Source organism: Folsomia candida, unplaced genomic scaffold (genome assembly GCF_002217175.1).
Source record: "Folsomia candida strain VU population unplaced genomic scaffold, ASM221717v1 Fcan01_Sc005, whole genome shotgun sequence".
Classification (NCBI taxonomy): domain Eukaryota; kingdom Metazoa; phylum Arthropoda; class Collembola; order Entomobryomorpha; family Isotomidae; genus Folsomia; species Folsomia candida.
The window spans coordinates 10,465,550-10,493,133 of NW_019091197.1; the positions used below are offsets into that span (position 1 = coordinate 10,465,550).

At 32.9% G+C, this 27,584-nt stretch overlaps 1 protein-coding gene and 1 long non-coding RNA gene across 2 annotated transcripts; both read left to right on the forward strand.

The window, feature by feature from the left end:
- The first annotated feature begins 751 nt into the window (after positions 1–751).
- LOC110850013 lies at positions 752–5,105 on the forward strand. Its single transcript, XM_022097503.2, has 5 exons — positions 752–1,058; positions 1,274–2,080; positions 3,464–3,950; positions 4,364–4,491; positions 4,637–5,105. Exons 1-5 carry the CDS (start codon positions 960–962, stop codon positions 4,748–4,750), a joined length of 1,635 nt encoding a protein of 544 aa, XP_021953195.2. The 5' UTR covers positions 752–959; the 3' UTR covers positions 4,751–5,105.
- Positions 5,106–13,701: 8,596 nt separating this feature from the next.
- On the forward strand, positions 13,702–15,972 carry LOC118435802. Its single transcript, XR_004835010.1, has 5 exons — positions 13,702–13,884; positions 13,949–14,535; positions 14,607–14,724; positions 15,534–15,707; positions 15,788–15,972. It is a non-coding gene; the product is annotated as an uncharacterized LOC118435802 (long non-coding RNA).
- The last annotated feature ends 11,612 nt before the right edge of the window (positions 15,973–27,584 follow it).

A 27,584-nucleotide genomic window follows, 5' to 3' on the forward strand; every position in this document is an offset into this window, starting at 1 on the left:
ATGCAAAGAATCATTCCCCCTTCTCAACTAACTGCTCTACATCTTGCCATGCTGTAGTACATATATATATGTTCATACATGCATATCTTGCACAGCATACACATTTTAGGGGGAGAGAAAATGGAGAATCGAATCGTAGCTTACCAATGCCATGGATGATACAATTCCAATCAACTTTCGCCAAGTTTACAAATTTGACGTGAATAAACTATTTTCATTCATAGCACGCACTCATATAAATCATATGCACTGCATATTGAATCTCGTGTCAACTTGCCCTTGGATTTATTTGCATACATATTTTGACGCGAATAAAAATATTCTCATTACCATCTTCAGTACATATTAATCTTATAAATACATGCTAAGATTCGTACGTTACCGAGCATAGACATTATTATTTTTTATGTGCGTACATACATATGTATGTACATACATATTTCATGCAATTAATTAAAAATCGATAATGTGTACATTCGTACAGACCACCAGGGGGGAAGTGCGCATCGTATTCAATTTTTGGAAAATCGATAATGGCACATATAAAAGATTACACAACCTTCTACTACAAAAGATATGAATGTAACCTATATTTTATATGGAAGCCCAATTAATGTAATCTAATCAGCAGTGGATTTTACCCACATACGTATTTACGTGATTTGTAATGATGATAAGGAGCTCAACCTTTGGAATACATACGTCGATAAATATGTGCAAGTAACCAGCAATCCCAAGAGATTGTCGATGTGTGTATGTAAGCGTTGACACATCTCGTGGCATGCCAATAGCACTTATCCAGTTGACGAATCGTGCCCACAGACGTATACGGGAATAACGACTACTTTGTTGAATTTGAATTATTCTGAGTGGAAGAAACAGATCGAGTACTTGCAAACTGATAAAATTTCACAGCATAATTTGTCAGAAACTCAAGACTTCTGTTTTTTAACATCTCGATGGAGTCCCAGATCGATCAATTGACGAGAAAAATGGAGATTGGGGACCTTGTCGCAGAAATGGACAACGTTTCCATAAAAGTCCTGATGAACCCCCTCGTAAGTTAATTCTTCAATTAATACATACACATAGTAATTAATATCACGTATTTACGCACTCATGATTACACATGTAGGTAAATATCTAGACATTTGGAAATTTTGATTTTACATACATCATTTTAAATTTATATGCCACACACTGAGTAAATATATTCCCATATGCACAAATTAACAAATTATTTATGTTCCATTCTTGTCCTTTCGTGTATCAGATCCTGAACAAAATATTCTCCACGTTGAACACGACCTATCTAACCGGACTAAAGTCGGCTCGACTCGTGTGCTCGGTTTGGGCGGAACTTGGCGCCAAGTTTCTAGACGAGCAGGGCAGCATCTCCTTCTCCACTGATCCCGACATAGCTTCAAAAGAACTGCTGTCTTTCAACAAGAATTTGGCAAAGAACGTGGCGCTGACAATTTGTCGCGACCATTCGTCCACGTGTATATGCTCCCTTCAAGAGGTCCAATCCTACCACTATCTTCCCCCCAATTCCATGCAATGTTTGCCTGAGATTTACAGCGTAATGGACACCCTGCAGGTAACACTGCAGGTGTTGCATCCCCATCTGGATCAAATGTGGAACACGTATGATTTCCCAAATCTGACACACATTTCCATCATTGCGAATATACTGGTTCTGAAGAATGAAAAAGACATCGTGAGACCGGAAGAGGAGGTGGAAATTCGTGAATTTCGACCACTTCCAAATCTGAAGTTGCTCCGCTTGAAGATAAATCCAGCCTGGGAACAATTCTCGTCCAACTATGCCCCCATTTTCCAACGGCAACTCAATGCTTCCCCCAACTTGGAGGAATTGAACATGGAAGCGAATTTCTACCCTGATTTGACACCGTGTAAATACTTGAAAAAGTTGACGTATGAGTATGAAATGTATCACGACCCTTTTTCCATTGTAACACCAGACATGAATGAATTCACCAGAATGCTGAACAATTGTCGGGATAGTTTAGAAAATTTGTGCGTGAGGTTCAAGAACAAAAATTCTGATGTAGTCAAGGTAAGGTTACATACAGGGTGTTTTTTAAGTCACGCTACATTGGAAATTTTTCTAGAGGAAAATTTAGTAAATTTCCATTAGTTACAAAAGTTTTGCCCAAAAAACTGTTTTAATTGACACGGAAAATTTTTGTCTTATGTCTTACATTTTGTTCTTTAACACGAATAAATGTGTCTTTTCAGGGGCAAGACTCTGGGGTAACTAATGGAAATATACTAAATTTTCCTATCGAAAAATTTTCCATTGTAGCGTGACTTAAAAAACACCCTGTATTTAAAAATTTGTAGGGTGAAACCAGTTTGGGCATAAAAGCATCGTGTTAATGTCCATTGGCTCGACAAGTTTTGTACATACAGAAGAATTTTGTTACCTCGATCTCTGTATCCAAGAAGTGAAATCAGCTCAAAGCTGGGCTTGATATTTACTGTATTTTATATACGAGGGTTGTCCCCTTAAATTTTAGAAAAGGTATTTTACTCATTGATTTGCACCAAACTGTCAATATTGTTATTGAATTGCAACATATTTAGGAGACTGGGATTTTTTTCGGGTCGATCCATCAAGAATTTAGTGCACAGTACTTCCGCAAAATTAATTTAGAAAATGCTCTATAATTTACTATGTATTTGATTTCATTTATGTATTTACGACTATCTTTCCTCCCTGGTTTCTGATTTCGGTATTTTATGAAAGTAATAATCGCTAGGGGTTACGGTTGGACTATAAGATAGGTGGTCCTGCCTATCTAAGCGAACTTAATTTCACACAGTCCTCACAAAAAAATGCTCTGCGAGGCGAAGAATTGTCATGCAAAAAAACAAGTCAACACTTTTTTTGACCGCATATTACTTTTCAACCACAATGCCCACGATGCTCAAATTTTTTGCGTTGTCAGGTACATCTATTGTAGTATTTCGTTCCCAACACTTCATGAGGAGAATTTAATATAGGATCCTCCAAATCGGCCAGCATTTGGGTTTTGTCAGATTTATGAATTTTTACCATGACAAATAAATACATGTGATCTTTCCATGCGTCGATTGCGTAGAATGGATATTGCGCCTTTTCTCAGGCCAAGTTTAAGCATACGATCATACATAAATTTGTGTCTCCGATAACTTTTCAAGCATTAAAAATGAAATGACCCTAATTTCTTAGGTAACAAATTTTATATCTTTCACGCAGAAATTAAATTTTGCGACGAAGTTACAACCAAGTCAATTCTTAACGGATCAACCCAAAAAATATCAGGCTGGGTTAAATATGTAAAAAATGAAAATAAGAATGGTTACTACGAATGCAATTGGTTTCACCCCTGTTTAAAAGTTCATCATAGGTTTTATTTCCAATTCCTTCTAATAATGAAACTTTGGTTTTTTTAAGCTACGTTTTGACTTGCCCAACCTCACCCACTTAACCATTGATGTTACGGATGCGTATAAAATTGAGGACTCATTGAACATCTCCAGTCTTCCAAAATTGGCCCATTTGTCCTTGGATTATTCCCTTTTTTGCAAGTTTTCCGTTACCGGTGGCATGCGGCACAGCGGGATAACGTCTCTCCACGTTCGTTGCACCCATCATGCCAAGGACGCGAGGCAGGAGGGACAAGCTGTTGCGGCCAAATTCGTGAACCTCTTCCCAACCGTGGCGAAATTGGAGTTGGATTTAATGGTGGAGTTTGACAAAATTGTGGAGATGGATTACGTCGCTTTGAAGGAAACCGTGGAGACGTTTGGTGGCTGGGACTTGTCCTCCGGGGAGGTCAAGGTGGCTCATCATTGTTACATCTATGCCGGAATGCGTTCGAATGGAGGGTTTGATTCCGACGGTGTGATTGCCATTTTGGAAGGAATATCTGGATGGAGGGGTTGGAAATAATTTACAATATTTTTTTTGCCCACAGTGTGAAGACAAACCATGTTCAGCCCAGATTTTTTTATAACCACCATAGTTTTATAGACCAACACTTCAAAAATAACGTGTGTATGTATGCTCCGCACTTGTGCAAAGTTAAGCGACTTTTGAAGTTCGTGAAAAAAGTTGAGTCTCTCAGAAAAAAGTTCAAAACTCGTTTTCTGGCTGGAAAACTTTGAGCACCCATCCAGACGCTAAATTTTACGTATCCGCCCAAGTACTGAACCATAAAAGTTGTTTCTGAAGAGATGATCTATGGAATTATGGTGGCCAGAAAAAGGTCTGGGTTAAACATGGGTTGCCTTCGGATTGTTAATAAATTTGAGGAGTATATATTTACATGCTTACATACATCAATATTTTCAGGTTTGGCGAAGACAAGCCTGAAATTTGTTGGCGGTTACACTGCCGCGGAGTTTGACTTTTCGGACAAGATGCGCCACGCTATGCTGTCCTGCAGGAATATTCGAAAAATGATTTTGGATCAATTTCAAGTATATTTTTTTTTACATACACATTTGATACATTTCGGTATTAATTAATATTGGAGGAGGGAAATTGATTAAAATTTCTCTGCAGTTGTGAAATGTGGAAATTTTTATCCCGCTAATTTGTGTATGTAAATATATAAATGTGCAGATGGAGGAGGAAACTTTGGACGAGCTGGATGAATTTATTGAAGAACATGAATTGTCCATTAGCTTTCCTCATTTGCTCATTGTCCACCCATTTTTCGGGTCAAGATTGCATTAACTATAAATAAAGTTGAAGCAGGGAAAAAGTTGGCTTGTCTTTAAATACTTATATGTGTACCTAATCCCGACCAAATCTATGTATACAGCGTTGCAGAATTACATAGAATTTATTTTTAAAAGAAATTCAATTAAATTTACATTGAGATTCGTTCTTGGAGAAAAAATCAGTTATTGTCTTTCGAGTGGCTTCTTTTCATTCTCTCAAGGGTATGGAGTTTACAGTTCATAAAAATGTAGACTTATGCTTAAATACGCTGTAAGAATAAAAATAACTCTTATGAAGTCAAGAATTTCTGATTCCTATTTATTATGTCAGGAAATAAAGACCGATAGCTTCTTGGTAATTAATTCTATTTAATAACCCGATTGCACATACACAGATATTATGAATCACGAATGTGGTGCGTTACGACAAATGGGACAGGTGGATTTATTAGATTTGCATTAACAAGAGAATTAATTTTAAATACATAACTATTCGAACTCAAATAATGGAACTTTTTACCAACAATTTTGTGCAAATATTAGCATATTAGTAAATAGACACATAAACTTGTCTTCAAGCAAAAAGAATGAAGAAATACACACAAGGTGACCACATGGATGGATTTATGTGCAAATATTTGCACACGGATCACAAAATTGGTTTGGTTTTGACTTGATACAATTTGTACTCAGTTAGAGGTATGTAATTTTGGTAGAAAGAGTAATACATAAATATTTGCCACAATTGTGTTTGACTTGTATGAAATATGTTTCAAAATATGTACGTATGTATGGTGGCAATTTGAGGGATTTCCTATTTTGCTGTAAATAATACCAACATTAATAATCCATTTACCAGATGTGCCTTAACATATGCACCTATCTATCTAGACAATGTTTAAAATGATTTTCAAGGCTGGAAATTATATTTATTTTGATTGTAAATATGTAGAGGGTGGCTGCAAAGTAATGCCACTTTTAGCAACTCCATACACATATTGACGATGTCATGATAATGAAAAATTTCTAAATGGATGAGCTCCTGTACTTACAATGAGAGGTTCTTGGCAGTCCCACTCAGATTTCGATGGGACCAATTCTTATTTATAGTCTTGGTCACCCTTGCCAACAATTGTTCTTGAATTTGCTCGAATGAGCGTATTTAACCGCGTGGCGAAATTTTTAAACTAATTTGCAGCCACCTCTAGGGATTTTTGACCTCAACCTCAATAATCTTTTCCACTAATTAATCGCTTTTCATATAAATATGTATTTATGGACGCCTAACTTGTTGCAGTGGTTTCTAAGAAATTTCCAAACATGGTTCAAAATCGTTGCGGGGTTAGAATGTTACGTAATGCTAATGAAAAGTGAAAAAAGCTGAGCAACAAATCACTACCGGACTGTGAGGAAATCATTACCAAATAATTTTATCACTGAGATGAACATATAATTTTTCATAGGTTAGGTCGCTTTGAATATTTTGTGCCTTGTTTTCAGATGCGTGTGTAGACTTGACGTACTTCCTCCAGTTTTTAAAACCATTTTCAATCCTTGTACCGTGCATGTTGACCCTTTTGTTCACGCAAAAAAAAACCACACGGATGATGTGTCATCCTTTTTCTTGCCAAACTCCTGGAACTCAAGTTTGGAATGACCAGGAGAAACAAGTGGGGTAGCCATTTCAAAATTAATAAGTTGCAACGCTAGTAATTCGATTCTTGCTCGGAATGAGGAATGTGAAAGTGTTGTATGTACACAAATAATGTTAAAACATCCGCGCCTTTCTCAATATTTTACATGTGTGTGTGTGAATGAAGGAAAAATACTATGCTTTGATATCTAAATCCGGATTCTCATGTATCAAATCCGGATTTCGGATTCTTCGAATTCGAAAAAACCGGATTTTCCAGCCCTAATACATATATATCTATGTATTATTATTACAATTTGTTATGCGTTTTGGTCCGTTCCGCACGGAATTCCGCATTCCGCCGGAATATTCATTCGGAACGGAACGACGTTAAAAATCCGCATATTCCGCTTCGTGCGGAATAAATTAAAATCTCGTTCCCACGGAATATATTCTGTTCCGCTCCGTTCCGCCGAAATCCGTACCTTAAAGCTAAGTCATCGATTTTCTAATGCTCTGACACCATTTTCAACAGTTTTCTTTATATGACGTTGCCATACGTAAAGCGTATGCATCCTCGAATATGTTTTTCCAAATAAGCTCTGAATATTTTCATGTATCTAATTATTGTTGTCCTTGACATTCCTTACCTCGTGCATAATTAATCTTAGTCAAAACTCAATTTTTTCCAGCTACTTGGCGAAGTCATAAGTTTACATACGGCATTTTTAAAAGTCGACCAGCGTTTGCCCTACTTGCACAAAAGCTAGCGTGACAGTACCAAGCTATATTCGTATTTATATAAGCCAGAACATTCCAACCACTTTATGTAATTAATCGGTTGTACATAGCTGATTAATTACATAAATTGTAACTTACATACATACAGGAACGAGCTGAGTTACACTTTATGAATTGAAACTAGCCTAAACTGGGGGTTTAGGCATATATTTTGAATTCAAATTTTGGTCTTATTGAGTTCTGAAATGGCTCCTTTCAGAAAGCTGATGTTTTTTCGAATACTTCTGCATCATATTTTTAGTATTTCACAGTACACTAGAGCAGATATAGAGCGAACTTGCTGTGATCGGAGCTACGCACAAATGTCCTGGATTAAGGAATTAAATGAAGTCCAGAATTGTCACTTTCACGCCATAACCAACACTAGGGGATGCAAGGAGGCAGGCCTACATCAAATTGGGATGACAACGATTACTATCCGTCATAGAAATTTAGATAATTTGAGTGTGGAGTCAGAACTGGAATTGGACGTCATGAAATCTAAGGTGGCGAATGGTAGGTTATTCTGTATTTTTGTTTTCGTAACTAACAACAAACAAGACATATTGAGTTTTAGTAAGTCAAGTTATAATATAACCTATCAAAGCTTGATTATGGAAAGCGTGCAACGCTTAATTAAAGTCGACCTGAACACTAAATACGAGTCGACAAGGTATATTTGGTTAGAAGACAGAATTACAGTTTTTCAACAAATTGATTGGTTTGATAGTTCCGACCTTCAGTTGGAAAAAATTAATTATCCCATCGACCAGTGGCATATTTTCTTGAAGTTTTATCTAACATATTACTTCGTCTGGGTTTGCAATTCCGTTGAGATCTACAGGGTTTGCGCAATGCTCGAAACTCCAATTATTGCGATTCCAATAATGCGTGACGACTTGAGCCTAACAATCAGTGCTAATAAAGATTTGCCAATTCAAAAACTACAAGTTGAACAAGATGATCTAGCAGTGCGTTGTTCAATACCTAGATCATCGTACAAAGCATATTTTGCTCTATCTGTAACATATCACTTGTATTGTTCAAAAAACGTAACATTGGTCGAGCACGCCTATTATACTCGATATGCTCCAAGAATCCAGCTCACCAACGAATTTAAGGATTGGTAAGTTAATAAACAGTGTTATCATATCTACTGCAACCAAAATACCTGTCGTAAAAAAATTCTAGGAACGAAAACCGTCAGTACTATCCTTTTCCATCTGGATATGTCCAATCCGATAACATACGGTACAATTTTTTGACATGCTGGGCGGAACAACGGTACACGTGGGAAATGTATCACAACGCTTTTACACCAATGCTTTGGAGTTCCATAATCATTTGCATTTCTACATTAGCAGCATTATTCTTTGCTTATGCATATGTAAGGTATCCTTCCGCTGACCGCAGTATCTTCTATTTTGCTTTGTCCCTTTTCGCGGTTTTACTGGATAAGTATACACAAATGCATTTGTTGTTGGAGAGATCGATTCCTGTTCGGTTGATACTTGGATTTTGGTTATTACAATGCATCATCTTCTCGCAAACGTACAACAGTTATCTTGTTGGTCTATTACTTGCGCCATTACCGTTAAATTCGGTCTCTACATATGACTCACTGGTTTTGCCTTACTGCTCCCAACTTGGTTGGAATTGCAGCTCATTGAAAGACGTAGTATTTAATCTGGATAATCCATCGGCTGCAGATTTGAACACCTTTAAAATTGCAAGCCTTGAGCATAGAAATATGGGAAATACTATGCAAATAATGAGACTGGTGACGTTTTTCGAAAATAACATTCCTGGGAACGGATGGCGATCGTACGCCATAGTGTTTAGTGCTCTTAGGGCCGTCGTATTGAGCTATCTAGCGTCTGTACAACTGGAGTTGTTCGAAACTTTGAACAGAGATAGCGACAATTTTGTGGAATGTGTCGCGAGCTTTGTCAAGCTGACAATCCTGGAAAGCTGGGGGCCAACTGCTCGTAACGGCATTGCGACATGTTTGAATTTGAGCGGTAATAGGCACATTGATCGAGAGATGGCGCTTGTTTTTACCCTATATAATAAAGCAATGATGTGGATCCCTACTGCGGATGAGAGCTGGCTTACATTTTTTACCCAGAATATTCCACAGTTTGGGAACGAATCATATTTTCCAATGGCGACGTTAATCGAACGGGAGCTTGTTAAATGTAAGAAGTTTGTGTACATGGACACAGACATTAATGTTAAAGAGGAACAAAGGTACTTGCGAAAGTACTATGACTGGATTACTTTCTTTGTAAGCAAAAACTCGATCAAGTTGCAAAATGAGATATGGCGATTTATGCATACTGTACATACGCCATATATGAAATATTTTGTTTGGTATATACAATCAGGGTGTTACCAGCATTTTAAAATTGCATATCGGCGAAACGAGAATCAACTGAAATTGCGAATGACGCTAACAAATGAGATTAGATCGAATATGGAAAAAACAAATTCACTAAAACCACTAAGTTTGAATATGAGTATTGCGACGTTCTTTCATATATGGATTAGCACAATAGGAATTACAATATTAGTGCTATGCAGGGAGATGCCGTGGAGAAATTGGGTTACGCGATTTAAGTTTACAGTGTACCTTCTTGCAAGAAAATGTAGGAAATGTAGGCAGCCAAAAGAAAAGAAGAACAAGAAATAATCTCCTCCGCCTTAGATTACTAGAATGTTAGGAAGAACCAGTGTGTGAAGCATTTACATGGATCTTGTGCTTAAATGACAGGTATAAAAATTGTAATAATAATGTGAATATAATCAAATTTAGGTTTAGCAAGAGAAACGTCTTGCAGATTGTTGAAAGTTTTAGTCATCAACAATTCCTCCGTAACTTTATTGTGCACAAATACACGCAAAATAGGTGCTGTAGTCTCGCCAGCATGTTGATTATCAATCATACCTGTGCAACAAAATTTTTCTTCACTTATCATTATTCATTTTTAACTTGAGCGAAGTCTCCTTCACTCTCATCATTCATAACAAAACCTCTATCATTCCAGTATTCTTTTTCATCAGGCCCTTCATTTATACACTTCTTTCCATTCCTTCAATCTTTGATCCTTCCATCAATTTCCCCTTGCCCCATAAAAATCTCACAATGCCCCAGAAAAATCTCACGCTGCCCCAGAAAAATCTCACGCTGCCCCATAAAAATCCATTTTGCCCCACCAAATCTTACCTTCACCCCTTCATTTCCATCATTTCCATCAATTTACTTTCACCCAGAAGCTACAATTTAAAATTGTACCATTATATCTGAATTTGATGAGGGCCAACGGCCATATATCAATAAATCATTCATTCATTCCTTCATTCATTCACTTTCACCCATCATTTCCTTCACTACTCGTCAAATCCTACTTCACTCTCCATCATTCTTTCGTTGGAGTGTTTATCATTTTTCACACTCCATCGCTCAATCACATTATTATTCAGGATTGAGCAGAATTCGATACAAGGATTTTGATACGGGAAACGGACGAAGTTGTATCTGTATGTGGGCCTAACACTCCTTTTTTCCTCAGAAATAAATAACCTTTTTCTGAAAAGTTTCATCAATCAAATGGGCGGATGTGCTAATTCCACAATAAAGTGAAAGAAAGAAACCTTTTCGTAGAAACCTTTGCATGGTCATTCCTCCCATTCCCTATAGCATAACTATGGTGTGGTAATGACGTTAGTTTACACGTATTGTGTTATTGTTTTGATTTCTCACTTATTAATAAAGATTGTTTGCCAACAATTCTTTTTTAATTCGTAAAAATTTAAATACAATACAAAATATTTGATCCTGCCCCTGTTAAGTGAACCAGGTTTGTCATTTTTTTATTTCAAATCTATTTTCCAATACTTTGAAATTGAATTTCAAAATTTTTTTGACATAATTGAAATCTAAGGTTGCGTATTTCGAAAAGTAAAGAATAAATAATTTCTTTCGCTCGTTGATTGTCATCTCGGCAGAGTCTATCGTTAAATAACGTAGCGCTGGCTTAGCAAGGGTTAAAAAACCTACAGTGCAGCTTTGCCGAGCCCGACCCAGGGATTCTTGAACAATTACTGATAATGTCTGTACATAGTTTGACATCATATTACTATTTTACATCTTCATTTTCATGTTTTAAATGAATACCAAATTTCAGCTTGATTGAAAGATTTAAAAAAATCGGTATGGGTCACCCACTAAGGTCCCTCCAGAGGATTTTTTTAAAATTTCACTTCATATTCTTTCATTACTAGCCATTAACTACCTTCATGCCAAATTTCAGCCTTCTACGGCTATTTTGTATTTTCTGCACCATGGTCCCACACCATTGTATGAACCCCACCGCCCAACCAGTGGACGTGTATGTAGAAATACATACACCAGATTTAGATTTTCAGCTTACATATAATATTTTAAAATGAGACTGTCTGGTTAGGTTAGGTTATGGTATGTCTTATCTCATTTCATCATTACCCTATCTCATCTCACGAGATATGAGCTGTCTTAGATGAGTTCATCTGGTTTGGGGGCCACCTCATCTCATCCCGTCTCAAACACGTCGCATCATAAGACAAGGTCGTCTCATCTCACCGGCATCACTGGGCACGATAACTTTTATCACAGATTTTAACGCTTGTGATGCATTAATCAATTTCATGAAAACATTAGAATTTCAAAACAACCGAAAAAAGATGTCAAGCTTGTTTGCCGTATATGTTACATATAATATGTATCTAATAAATTAAAGCCATTATATTAACAAAATTATGTGACTTGCATATCTGAGGAGAATTCTCCGAAATAACAATCTGGTAGTAGTCAAGTACTTGCCTGATCACTTATCAGTGGTGGTGCGATACTTATGACTTAAACCGAGCATAATATTTACCATCGTCATGGGTTAGTTACAAATTATTCATTTAAATTGACACACTTCATTGACACGTTGAGATGGTGACATGGTGTGTGAAAGTATTATTTTTTGCAATATGAAGTTGTTCTGACTTAGTTGATAAATATGTACATATTATCCATTTATGTCACCATGTAAAGTTGTTTGAGTAAAACGATGGGCTTTGAGGTACTCTGAATTTCCAGAGTGAGTAGGTGAACCAATATAAAAATGCGGACGCTGATGTGTAGAAAGAAGACATCCGTCTTTGGGGAGCAATACAGAATCTTAGAGATATGGAGAGAGAGAGAACTTGTATTATGTTTGTTGGGCTTAAATAAATATATTTTAAGTGCGAAATAAGGATTCCTGGACAGTCACTACTTTCCTTGAATTTTTTAGAACCCACTTTTCTCATAATACTTTCATATGTATATATTTATTCATCACGAGATCTAAACCGTGATACATTGTGTCCATGAACTTTTGAAGGTCAAGCATAACACTGACAGTGACAAATTAAGTAATAAAGTATGATAGCTTTTATCAAAAACCTTAACACTGTTGACGCACTAATCAATTATACGAGACCATTAACATTCCGATAAAAAACAACCGATAAAATATGTTAAGCGTGCCGTATATTATTTAATTAAAGCTATTGTATGAAGGGAATTATATGACTTACGTATCTGAGGAGAAGGACAAAGCGCATTAAGGGTCAATTTTGGGCCAAGACTTTTTATTGTTTTATTTTGAAGGTCATAATAGGGTAAGAATATATCATTATGGTAGGCTTGAAAAAAACTACACCCAACCACTTTTTTGGGCCAAAACCGAATGCTCTGCCAACACGTGCTTTTTGTCGTTCGGAGGCCAGCACCTTGAAAACCAAACAAACTATGCAAAAATGCCTGAGGAAAAAATGCAGAAACCTACATCTGAACAGAAAATATTACAAGAACTCAAGAAAATGTGACATTAAAAAAAGTCGCCTTGAATATCAGCTTTTCTCAGAAAAAATGCAAAACTTGCTGGGTTTTTGATTTTTTATGGAATCTTACTCATTGATTTCGGTCCAACTCTTGACATGGGCAGATATCTATGAAATGAGGGCATCACAAATAATAAACTAGTGGGTGGGGGTGTCATGGTTCTTACATAAAAAATTAAATACATGCAAATAGTGGCTGAAGACATGAAAATTTAGAATTTTTGGACGAAACGTTATACACGAACGTCGTATTTTGGGTTTGTACTTCATTCTTTGAAATATCTACTTTACCCTTACAACATACCATAAAATCTGGGGTTATGTGTGCCACAGTTTTTTATATAAAAAATCAAATATATTCTGAGTTAGGTGATTTTTTACGTATTAAATACGCCTTTGTTTTTTATATATAGTGATTTATTCTTACCCTATTATAACCTTCAAAATAAAACAATAAAAAGTCTTCGCCCAAAATCCACCCTTAAAGCGCCTTGTCCTTCTCTGAATTAATAATCTGTCATTAGATAAGTACCTTATCAGTGGTGGTGGTGCGATATTTATGTTCTACTTAAACCAAGCACGACACCATTACTATTGTTTAGTTACACTTTATCCATTTAATTTGACACTTCATTTTCATATTTATTAGTTTTTGCATTATCTACAATTTAAATATTAAATTCCAAAAGATGGAACACAACTTAAACATCGAGGTTAGACAGGTTGCCGATAGGAATCGTAAGTTAAAGATGATGGCAGCCGCATTATTTGGAGGCGTTGCTCAAGTAGCCTTAATGCATCCTATGGACACGGTTGAGGTATGTAATTGTTTCGTTTATAACAATTTTAACCAAATTCAAAATTAATACAAAAATTTATCAGACAAGAATGCAAGTAATGGGGTATAAGGGACAAGTAACGGCTTTCCCTTCCATCTACAAGGGATCTTGGGACTGCTGTGTGAAGACGTTAAAACAAGAAGGGCCTCTCGGCATGTTTCGAGGTTTATAGCTATCAAGCCCTATTAAATCTAAATAGACTTAAGTCGAGTATTAATTTTAAAAAGACTTAACTCCAAAGAAATTCTAGAAAAACTGTTACTTAGAGCTGGGGCTAAATCGCCTTTTTAGTTTTTTTTGTGCGCCTAGGTCCATTCAAAATTGACATGCGACCGCACTTTCGCCAGTTTAGGATTTGATGGACGATAATTAAGAAATTAATATTTGTCAAATGTTACTAGCATAAAATGAGATATCTTTTATCAAGAATGTCGCCTTTTCTAATGGCTCAAGCACCATTGTCTGCATGTGGTATCTTGGTTTTTGACATGGGCAAACTTGTGATGCAGAAAGTAACCAAAAATCCCCAACTAAGTGATACAGAAACCACTGCAGCAAGGCTTGTCTCGGTGTGTTGATCTCTTCTATGCTTCTGACTCCAGGAGAGAGAGAATCAAATGTTTGATTCAAGTATGGTTTTAATAAATTTATATATTTATTTAAATATTTGTTTGCTGGAATTTAATTGATTTAAATTTTAGTGTCAGACCCCAGAAACTCCACAAAATTATAATGACCCCATGGACTGTATTAAAAAACTCATTGCTCAAGGTGGTATCTCCAATCTTTATAAAGGATTTTGGATGACGTATCTTCGAGGTAGTTAGCACTTTGATTGCGGATTGAATTATAATTTTATTAACTTTAAAATTCCGTCGTCTAATTCTAAAAGTGCAGTCGATGCTGTATCCTAAAAACTAACCCCGAAAAACGAAATGCATTTGCACATTTGTTTTGCACTAACTAGGTATACTCGCGACCTGTCGTCTGGACCTATCCCACCATGTTTTTTAGAATTAACTTATCTCATATGAAGGATTCAATCTTATTTCCGTGTAAAATTCATATTTGCCGCCGTGGAGTGGCGCTAAATTCGCCAAATTTGCGTGTTTTTACTTTTCAAATCGCCATAACTTTTGAGATTTTCAAAATTTCCAAAATTTTAGTACAAAAATGATCACAAATAGTTAAATGTTCACGCAAGAACAAAAATTTATTGTTTTCATAATTTTCGAAAATTTCGAAAATTTCCCGATTGGGAGAAAAAAGCTTAAAAATTATTGAAAAATTAAAAATTTTCCTTTGTCATTTATTTCGTAAAATTCGGATTTTTGTGATCATTTTGATCCTAAAATTTTGAAAATCCCGCTTAAACTTAAAAAGTTATACAGGTTTGAAATTGGTCGAAAATCCATCTTTTTTAGCTTGGCGCCACTCCACGACGCCAAATATGAATTTTACATGGAAATAAGATTGGATCCTATATATGGGACCTAAGTAGATTATAAAAAACATAGTGGGATATCTAAGTCCAGACGACACCTCGCGAGTATACCTAGTGAGTATCGTATCGACTACACTAAAGGCAATTTAGAACTAGTACACCGACAAGTCTAAAAATTTCGCAGGCATCTCTCAGGTGGCTATTTATTTCCCCACAATTCGTGTAATTAACTATCATATTACACCTGATAACGGAGTAATGAGCATGGAGCGAGCATTCCTTGCCTGAATGTCTGCCAGCGTCGTAGTGTGGACGGCAATTCTTCCGATAGATGGAGTCAAAACCATTTTACAAACGGGTAGGAATTTCATTAAAATTACAAACTTATGTAACGTTTATAATTACGTCTTTAGTAAATCAATGAACAAATCTTTGTAGCTCCTGCTGAAGGCTCCCATCCTAAAACTGTTAGATCCATAGTAACCGCGATATATAAAAATGACGGAATTCCGGGATTTTTTCGTGGAGTTATGCCAGTCGCAATTAGAACAATGATAGCAATTGGTTCAGTATTTGGCGGACTTAACGTGGTCATGCACGCGTTGAACGTTGATGAATTAACGTTTGAAACTAATCCATAAATTTATTAAACTTGTTATTAATTAAAATGTGATCCGACTTAAGCTATTCGTAGCAAGCTTCTTTTTAGCAAGGCATCGTAATATCACGATGAGTTTTTTCTAGTTTTTTTTTGCTTTATGCGCACAATTCTCATAAGCATTCATAATCAAATCATAAGCATTCATAATCAAATCATAAGCATTCTAGTAGTAAGTGGGTCACTTCAACCCAACCCGCCCCCCCCCACCCCCAACCAGATAAAACTAGATAAAACCATACCACTTTGACACCTCAGGACAATCCGCCCACCACATCAAACATTTTAAAAATCACATCAATTCCACCCAAAATAACTCCCATTTCTCCTAAATAACAAACTTCCACCAAAAATCAAAAAAATTAAAAACTCACCACTTCCACCCTTTCCTTTCCTGAATACATTTCTTTTTACAGTAATTCTTACACGATCACCAACTTTGAACTTATTTATCCTTTGATGCTCGTGCATTTCACCGTATAAATTCTGATAAACTTTCTCCTGGTTTTCCAACTTTCTCCCTTCAGTCGGAGTCATTTTAATACTACGATGAAATGAATTTCTACAGTTTTCAATTAATAATGGTAAAATATTTAACCACTTTTTATTTCCAACTTCAGTAAAATACTTCCACATTTTAGTTTTAAGTGTACGATTAAATCGTTCACAAATCTGTGCTTTAGTCTCGTTATAAGTTTGAAACCATTCAATTCCATGTTTTGTAAACAATTCCTGGGTTTGTTTACCAATTAATTCGAGACCTGCGTCTGTTTGTATTTTAAGTGGGTAACTTGCGTAATATTTAAAACAATCATCTAAAATTGTTGCAAAACCTCTTACAACTTCTTTATTTGTTTTATTTTTTAAAGCAATACCCCAACAATATTTATTAAAACAATCAATACATGTCAAAATATATTTATACCCTTTATCAGACAATTCTTGCATATCCACCAAATCTGCCTGCAATTGATCATTAGATTTTGGAACATAAACTTTTCTTGTAGGAAATTTATGACGAATTTGTTTATGAAGTTGATAAGTGTTTTGTTTACTTAAATAATTTTTAATATCATTTAATGTGATTGAATCATCTACCAGATTAATTTTTCTATACAATTCATTAACATTCGAATAACCTGTTGCTGGATTTTTATAAAAATCGTTAATAATTCCCGCACCGATTTGAACCTCATTTTGAGTTTCACTTTGAGTTTCACTTTGAGCTTCGTTTCTTCTTCCATTCAGTTCTAATAAAATATCTAATGGTTTAAGTCCTTTATTCCTACACTTTATGTAAATAACACATAATAATCCACAATCTGATGAATTAATTTCCTGAATTTGAAATGAATTATAAATCAATTTTTTACCACTTTTTAATAAAAATGTTTTAATTTCTTCTGGTGGTGGACAACCGAATGAATCAAAATACTCTACATTATCAGAAACAAAATAACAACACCAGTGAGTTCCTTTGGATAAAAATGAATCAAAATTTATAATTCCAGATTTAATTGGTTTTTTAGGTAAATTATCTTATAAGAAGTTCTGCAATTTCATCTGAATACATTTAATTTTCATTAAAAAATCTAAAGATTATTATTTATTACCTTGGAACCTTTAAACCAGATCCTTTTTGTTTGCCTGGAATTTTCAATCCATTACCCATCGTTTTACCTGGGATCTTTAAACCATTTCCAGTTATCTTTTGCATCGCTTTATTACCTAAATAACCTGCTGCACCAACACCAATAGCTTTAGCAATTACAGGTGCTGCGGCTAATAATAACGGTAAAAATCCTCCAACTTGCTTACATTGTATTTTATTCAATATAATCTTATTTCCATTCATCTTTGGAATAAAGGGTAACTTAGTGTTCGGTTGTTTAGAACCATCAATTCTAAGATTTACACTTTCATTCTTATTAATTGCTGATTTAATTTTCTTAACTTGTCCTTCTGACAAATAGATGTTCATTTTATTTAGATGATATTTATTATCGTTCGTTGTCCTAAAGGTGTCATAATAGCTTTCCTTTCACCAATCAACACACAATAAACATAATATTTTTCAGTTGGAGTACTATTCATTCTAACTTTTAAACTTAAATCAATTGTACTTCTATTTTCAAATAAATTCTCTGGTTTTCGACTCAAATCAATATGGAATATAGGATATAATCTCATAAAATCTGAATAACTTACAACTGTTCCTGTATCAAAATCAATAGTTTTATATCCAGCTGATAAGAAACTTTGATAAATTCTACAATAATCTAACGAATCAGCATTAAAATCACATTCATATTCTTCAGTAGGAAATCTTAAATTATCGTTTAAACTCATACTAATCTGTGAAACATTCATATGATCAAAGATCATATTATTATGTTTTTGACTATTTTCTTTACTTATTCCTTGAAATACAATAAAAGCTCTTACAGGATTGTGTTGAGTTGTTGTAATTCTCCAAATAAAATCCTTGTCATCTCTTAAATCAGATCTGTATGTTCTAAATGCAGCCCATAGTAATTCAACAGATGCATCGGTACTTAAAACTTTTCCAACATTAATCCAGTCATTAGTGATGGAATTACATAAGGTATAAATATTGAAGCATGACTTAATTCAGTTTTAAACCCACCATTAGTACTTAATAACATATTATTTTCATTATTCAAAGTAAATCTAAATGTATGCTGTACACCAATAAATACTCTATCTTGTTTAAGAAATCCAAATAATCTCTTTAACGGTAAAAACAATGAAACAATTTTCGAATTTCTTGTTAATGTTCTTCTCTTGATATGACCTTGATATGACATTTTTAAGTTTAATTGAAGTGTCTAGTGTATCTTCAACTCCATGATATTTAAATCTTGAAGAGTCACATCCTTCTGCTGTATCGGGAAACCAAAATTGATTCGATGCAGTACTTTTCGAATAATCTTCTGAATAATCAACTAAATTTTGAATTGTTGTGGTAATTCCAACATGATCAACATTTTCTATCTTTGCTTTCTCAATTTCATATTCACAACTTGAAAATATATTAAATCCATTATTCACAAATGATACATTCTCCTCTAATGAATCAATTATTTTTATTTTAATATGCATATAAGCTTGACTTGGAAGTAAATAATTTCCGGTATCTTTTGTAATAAATTCAAATTTGGTTAAAGTTTTGACGTTTACATTGCTTTCCCTTAATTCAAAATAATCATATGTCTGAATTGAATCATCATTTAATGGTTTTGCGCTTATATCCCATATGGGACTCACGACGCTCCCTTCGTCTGACACCTTCGCCATATAAAAGTTGATTTAATATATCTTTACTCGAATCAGTTATATCACTTTTAATTGGCGGATATGTTTTATTAATTAAATTATTCAATGTTTTCTGACTTGTTTCTGACAACTTATTTATAACATTTGGAATTTGTCTTTTAATACGTTCAACATTCAATATTTCCTATTTTCTCTGGATTTTTAACTAAATTTGTAATTAAATTAGTCAATAAATATTTTCCACCTTTCAATAACGACTTAAATCCTGATTGAACAAATTTATTATTTGCTATATTTTTTAATACATCACCAATTCCATGACCATATTGTCTGACGAATAATTGTTTCTTATTTTGAAGTAACATAATGTGAAAATTAGATTTGAAGAATTTGTTTTACAAACAATTCAAAGAATTTGTTTTACAAACAATTCAAAGAATTTGTTTTACAAACAATTCAAAGAATTTCCAATTCAAATGTCGCTGTCTCGTTATTAATATTTATTGGTCTATTCTTTTGATCTGTTAACTGAATTCTAATTTTATTTATTGTATCGTCATTTGTTGGTAAATATCTTGGATATGGAGGTTGAATAACAATAAGAGTTCCTGTATCAACATATGGAACGAAACTATCAAGAATGTCAGATTTCTTAGCAACAGAATCGTACCCGTCAGAATTTACAGCTGTGTACGAACCATTTACAATTGAACAATGAATAAAAATTCTATCAACTCCTCTTGTAATATCCGGTTGATTGGGTGCAACAAAAGTTCCACTGTTTAAAATATTCCTATTAAAACCTAATATTTCTGACAGATCTGAATAACTAAAATCGATTTGATAATTTTCAGGAATAGTAATAACAAATCTACACATAATTTTATTAACTTTTAACTCAATCGGAATCTTAACTTCTTTCAAAACATAAATAATATCTTCATCATCATACATACCATCAGGAAATTTAAATATAATCCATTCAACTCCGTTGAAATATCTTAATTGAGTATTTATAAAATTATGCCATGAATACCAAATACTTGCACTTGATAGACATATTTTAGAATCATTTAGCTTAATTGGTGAAGGAAAATAAGTTGTAATATCTGATATAGTTCCTGTTATATTAATTAAAACCATTATCTCGAAGACGTAAATCGATCCTTTAGAATCTTTAGATTCTTTAGAATCTTTAGATTCTTCGATTTTCAACTAAATATTTTTTATGATAAAGGATCTAAATTAAGATGTCTATATAGATAATTAATATTATAACTTAATGTTATAATAGTTTCTGAATTAAGATCTTTACACTCAGTCTCTAGATCAGAAAGTTTTCGATTTAATTCGTTTAATTTTTTAAACATATTATTAATATCTGTTCTCAATCCATCATTTTGTAATTGAAGATTATCAATTTGTGCAACAAAATTTTGAAATCGGAGTTGTAAGTTACTTAATTCTTCAGAAAGTTTCGTCATACTATTCAAATTTATAGCATCAGATTCAGATTTAGCTTAACCAATATTTGTTAATCTTTTATTTTCTAAATCAAAATCACCAGTTTCTGTTAATTTAAAACCAATTCCTCTTGGACCTTGAACTGATTTTGATTTAACATTATGAATTCCAAATTTTGTAATGTTCATTTATAAAAATTAATTTATTGGTGTATAAATGGAAACATGTTCAAAGATTATTATGAATCATATTAAAGTTGTAGATAAGTTATTAAAAAAACAATACATTACACAATGCTTTTTATTTGTCTTGATTGTTGTTTTATTTTTTGTAGGATTATCTTATTTTTTTCAGCGTTAGTTTCTTTTGCTTTTTGTCTATAATTTGATTCCTCTAGAAATTTAGTATCAATATCGCCATAAGTTTTTTTGAGCACTTTTATTTCTGTGTCTTGATCGTATATTATATCACCCATCATTTCAATAGCTTGTGTACACACAATAATATTAGCTATCAACTCTTCTGCTTTCTTACCTTTTGTAGCAATAGTTTGTTTATTAAGTTCAGTCAATTCACTTCTAATCTGTTGTATAGTTACTTCCTCTCCCTTAACAAATTCTATAATATCCATTTATATATATGTAAACATTTATTTAATTAATTTGTGGATATATTCATCACTAATTTCTGTATTAATTTCTGTATTATATTGATCAACACTACAATTTCCACCTTTAAAATCTTTAGATTTTTTCTTATTAAGGTTTTGCACAGGGTCTGTGATTATTTTTTTAGAATCTTTAGATTTTGATCGGTAAGGACTAACTAATTTAAGTTCTTTTCTGATTTTATTTACCAACGATTCACTTACACCAATTCTTTTTCATACCTGGATTTGAAGCATATCCTGCTAAAAATATATTCCAAACATCATATTTCATATTTTCCATAGATTTCGAAAATCTAATATTTTCATCTAATTGTTTTGATTTTGAATCAAGTTTTTGTGCGTGGTGATAAAATCTATCAGCCATTTATATTATATTTTATATTAATAAAAATCACGAAACAGGTGTTAAAACATGCAATATCGATGTTAATATGCTATTTAGAACTATCATATCGATGTTAATATGCTATCTAGAACTATCATATCGATGTTAAACAAGCTATATCTTGTTATAGCTCACCATAATTCATCCATAACGTCTTATATTCAACTTTATTAAGTATATTCTGCTTCAATAAGTAGTCAATCAAATCAACAAATTCATTTTTGACTTCATTTGAAGTGTTTCCTGCAGATATTTCACCACAAACTAAATTTAATCTTTCCACAACTTCATTATCATTTTTAAATAATTTTATGCTGCTTACCCCTTGACCGATCATTGTTTTATTAATATTTTTCTTTATTTTAATTCTATTATTATATTTCTTTAAACAATCGATTTTATATCTAATTATCTCTTTTTCATCTTCGCTTATTTTTTTAACATTCTTTCTTACACTTGGTCCTAAAATTTGTAATACATTTTGAGTTATTTTTAAAGTTTCTTCTATATCATCGTTTAATTTTGAAACTTTTGGTAAACCATATTCGTATAAAACATTTTCATCAATTCCACTATCGATTGCGTTTAGATTAGTTTCAGTATTTAATGGTTGAATCGATATCTCCGATATTTTATCAGTTATAGGTTTAAAAGTTTCTTGATTATCCAACGTTTTAATATTTTCATTTAATAAATTACCTTCAACTTGATTTCTAATCTTTTTCCTATTTTCATTAATTTCATCAATTATTTCTTGCATTGTAGCTTTAACATTCATGATGTCGGAGGAAACAAAGTTTCCAATAATTAATTATGATTCTGAAGAACAAGAATATATTAATAAACACTATTTGATGCCTCAATGGTCTTTCAGATTATTAATTTCAGGTCAAACTGGTTGTGGTAAGACAAATCTATTAGTTAATTTAATTAGACACTATTTATCGTATCACAAACTTTATATATTCGCTAAAGATATATCAGAATCAAAATATGAGGATTTAAAAGAATTCTTTGAAGAAGTTGATAATAAATTATCTGAGAAGTATGATATTAAACATAATACAGCTATATTCAGTAGTGAAACAATTGAATTAGATAGTTTGGACTCGGAATATCAAAATTTAGTAATATTTGATGATTTTGTAACCGATAAAGATCAACATTTAATTGAAGAATATTTTTCAAGAGGAAGAAAAAAGAATTGTTCAATTATTTATATTTCACAATCTTATTTTAAAACACCAAAGTTTATTAGATTACAATGTGATTATTATATATTTTTCAACATTAATTCTAAAATGGAAATTAGAGACATTGTGAAAGATAAAGCATTAGGAATTGATTCTAAGTTATTTGAAAATTATTTATTACAAGCAACTGATGAAAAGTATTCATTCTTTTTGATAGATTTGAAAACGAAAGAAAGAAGTTTGAAGTTTAGGAAAAACTTCAATGAAGTTTTATTATAGTTTTATAAAAAGGTTTGATAAAAGTCTTTAAGATTGATTTATAATTGTATCTTTAGTTACATAGATCCTTAATCTTCATGATTTAAGACTTTATCATATTTGAGTACTCGATGTATTTTGGTAATGACGAAACCTTTTTTAATCATCTCTTGAAGTGTTTTTAAGTCTGCAATGTACGTTTTTGAATTTGGGTGTACATTTTCCTTTTTATCCATTTTCTTAGTTTTTTGTCTTATGTTTTTTGTGCATAAAAGCTATTTAATTTATATACTTTTAACCAAACGATTTTGTTAGTATAAAGTCTTTATTTTTCTCAGTTATTACTCTTTTATCAAAATTCATGGAATACTTTTTCACATGATCTTTGTTAACAATCGTACCGTCTGACTTTCTTTGAAAAATATTGTCAGAAATTTCAATCATGTTTGTTTCATTAAAAGCTATTTTCTTCATTTCATTCAAATTCAATTTGTCTTTATGACAATACCTACTTGTAAAACCTTTAAACATACATTTTTCTTTACCATCAGATGTTGTGTATGCATATGATTTAGGAGCGATTGCAATGATTTCGGTTATATGATTATCTCCCAATTCATTTTCCCATTGCCCAGGCATCGAGCCAATGTTTATAGCTTTATCTTCGTTCGTGTTGGAAGAATAAACAACACTGTCAGTGTCACAATATATTACATCTTCACCCAAATTGTCCAATTGGTCATATAATCTCATTCTTGCTGAAGCTGTGGTGAATGCTGCTATAAATATATTTGAATGCGGTGTAGTCTTCACGGTCTCTGTTTTGTAAACATATTTAAATTCTACTAATTCTTCTGTGACAAATTCCACTGATAAATTGTCAAGTTTATCATTTAAGAGTATTTCATAAAACTCTTTAAGATCATTTACCACTTTTGTTTGTGGAAGGTTATCTCGTTGACCAAATTTACCCCACAATGAATTTAGGCATAATTTAGCAATTTGTTTCATACCAGGATTATTTTGTACAGTATCTAAAGTAATGGCTAATTTTTTTTTTGCTTCTTCTTTGAATTCATTTATTTTAGTATCAGGAACATATGTGTTTTCTAATTTTAATTTCATAAAACGTTTTATGTAACTAGAAAACAAATCTGTTGAAGTTTCTTCGAAATGCCAAACTTCATAGATTTCTTGAATTATATATCCTTTTTGTATAGCCCTTTTAACTTCGTTTGTACACCATGTACCTATTAGACACCTACCGTCATCGTTATGTGTACACAGCTTGGTAATACTTTTTGCACATTCATAACAACGAGTAAAAACAAGTTTGTCATTAATTTTCTTAGGTAGTACAGGAATATGTAACTTCTTTGGTGGTAAAATTTTACATTGTATAAAGCCAAACCACTTTTTGTCATATTTTGTTGGTCTTAAAATTTTGATAGGATGACCAATAGGATATTTATCAAACATCATAACTGCTGGATAAAGACTACAGATATCGATATACTTTCCGATTTCTGACTCTGAAAACTTCCTGTACATCTGAAATACTTCTGTTCTGCCTCCGAAGAAAGCATCTCTTGGATCTAGCGGTGTAATTATCGGTTTGTCTAACTTAAACAATCTCATTTGTCTATCATTTTCCACTCACATGTCCAAATTTCTACGACATTGTAATCATTATCTTGAAATATTTTTGTCGTTGTTTTAGTTCTTTGTAGCAATTCATGCATATGTGTGTTTGTTTTATTATTTAATGTTTCTGGATCATAACATTTTGGACAACCATGATACCAACATCCATGAAACTGAAATATTGTTTTAGACTCGGAATGATAACCATCTACTTTGTGACCTAATATTTTTACTTCACCACCATTCATAGCATGCTGAATATTAATGTTTCTTTCTTTTGCTTCGTATTCTAACCATCTAATCGACGATTTACTAAACGTGTCTATCTGATTTTGTTTTAAGTATGCTATTTTATCGGTAGGCATATAGTTAGATCGGTATATATTCATACAAACACCTGCTATTGCAACATACTGAAACGGGTCTATGTTTTCTAAATTTAGTAAATATTCTCGAAATTGTATACAACATTTTCTTAAAATATCTACATCTGAATCACAATATTCTCTTAGCTCGTGGTACATTGAAAATATGTAATGCTCTTTGATCTTTTCATCATACCAATTATTAAAATCATAGCGGTCCTTTGATCCCATCATATCTGCACAATATGTGTCTCTATGAGGCATTGGTCCAACGTAATTCTGATGCTCTGGTTTGTTGAACAAGTGGGGAAAATACCCCTTTTTAAGTTCATCAAAACCAAATATTTCAGGCAATTTCTTGCTGCTAGTTATAAAATTATAAGAATCAATGAACCTAATTCCTAAGGTTTTAATTTCCAACAGCATAATCTTTGTACCATTGTTTATTGTGAATGGTGTCATTGCGTTTGAATAACAATATTTCTTGATAAATTGTGAATCAAATCCTTTTGCATTATGTGCAATAAATGTATAATTTTTGTGTTCTTTTGATATCACCCAGTTACAGAAATCGTCAATATTTGTAAATTCAAATGATTGTCCATGATAATTTTTTACTCGGATGTAATTAGGTATATGCACGCCAGTATCTTGTGTTGTCTCAATATCGTAAAACATATATTTGATTGTGTGTGATTTACATTGTTTACAATTACATGGTTTGAAATTAGAACAGATACCACCTTTCGTTTCTGTTTTACGTAAGTAACATTTGTGAAATAGTTCTGACAATTTTTCTTTGTTATATGTTAGACCAACAGCGATTGCTCGTGCTCCGCAAAGATTGTCTGCATTTTTTATTTCGTTTATGCTATGCTTTGACGCAAAATCGGATTTATTGGTGACCCTATAACGACCGGCACCTATTGGCATGACAACATACAATATAGTAATTGTTAAACCAACAAGTTCGGCTTTTTCGTCATAACCTAATGTTCTCTCAATTTCATCGTAAATTTTTGAACTCTTAAATGTTTTAGCAAAATCTTTGTAATTCATTATTTTAGAACTATGATGAAAATTATGATTATTTAGGGTAATTTTTACAAGATCATTATCCTTGGTGGTATTAATGTGTTGTTGAATAGATTGTTGTATTAAACCGAATAATTGATCAAGCTGTTCAGGTATAGTTAATGTTCTATCAATTTGTGTTTGCAGTATCCATGTGATAGACCAAGCATTATACTTTTTGATGTATCTTACGTTGTCTTGATTGTGAAGAACTCTAGGTTTAGGTGTTGGTATTGTACATTTGTGTTTGGTGTTCGATACCTGTTGTCGACATAATTTACATTTATAAGTTTCTGATTCAATTACACGTGCAACTTCTCGTAAAGTATATTGATTTTCGTTATCAATGTGTTTCTGTGTATTTTTATGTTCAACGGTATTATGAACACGAATTTGACAGATATCACAAAATGGTGAGTTGTTCACATTCGTATTGTGATTGATCGTCGCTGTGTGTCGAGTCCAATGTTTTCTAGATATATTCAAGTCACAGAAATCGCAATGTTTTGTCGGGGGTAGATTCATTTTAGCCTGTATTTATACATGTTATAATTTAACAATAAAAAATTATTAAATACGGCCCTTATTAAATATAATAAAACGGCATTGAAGTTTATATATATATATCAATTTTCAAAGAAACCTCAATTTCTTCCAAAGATAATGTCGCAAACAAAAATTCTAAGTGATCTTGACAAAATATTTAGAAAAGCATATACGAAAGAATTTGGAAAAAATGCTTTTGAAACGGGGTTTAAAGAATTTTCTAAAGAAGAAATGGTTGATAGATATGCTAGAAATATTATATTTTGGGAGAAACAAAAGGACAGGTTTGAGGTAAAAAGTACAAAAGGTTTCACTGATGTACCTAAAGTTTGTAAAACAAAACGTATGAATATGAATAAGTTAAATAATCCTTTTATTATGCATGGATTCACTGTATGCACTCAACAGCGGATGAGATTATTTGAAACGTGTGAGAACCACAATATTTTAGAAGAAGTGATTGAAAGAATTAATACAATTTAAGTGATCGTGTGGATGATTTAATTAATTTGGGTGGAAGTGGTGAGTTTTTAATTTTTTTGATTTTTGGTGGAAGTTTGTTATTTAGGAGAAATGGGAGTTATTTTGGGTGGAATTGATGTGATTTTTAAAATGTTTGATGTGGTGGGCGGATTGTCCTGAGGTGTCAAAGTGGTATGGTTTTATCTAGTTTTATCTGGT

What these genes read in the sequence shown, in the direction of transcription:
- LOC110850013 (XM_022097503.2), top strand. Translation starts at nt 960, where the DNA reads ATGGAGTCCCAGATCGATCAATTGACGAGAAAAATGGAGATTGGGGAC. An exon ending in AAAATTCTGATGTAGTCAAG is followed by an intron (nt 2,081 to 3,463) that starts GTAAGGTTACAT and finishes GGTTTTTTTAAG; the next exon opens with CTACGTTTTGACTTGCCCAA. An exon ending in TGATTTTGGATCAATTTCAA is followed by an intron (nt 4,492 to 4,636) that starts GTATATTTTTTT and finishes ATAAATGTGCAG; the next exon opens with ATGGAGGAGGAAACTTTGGA.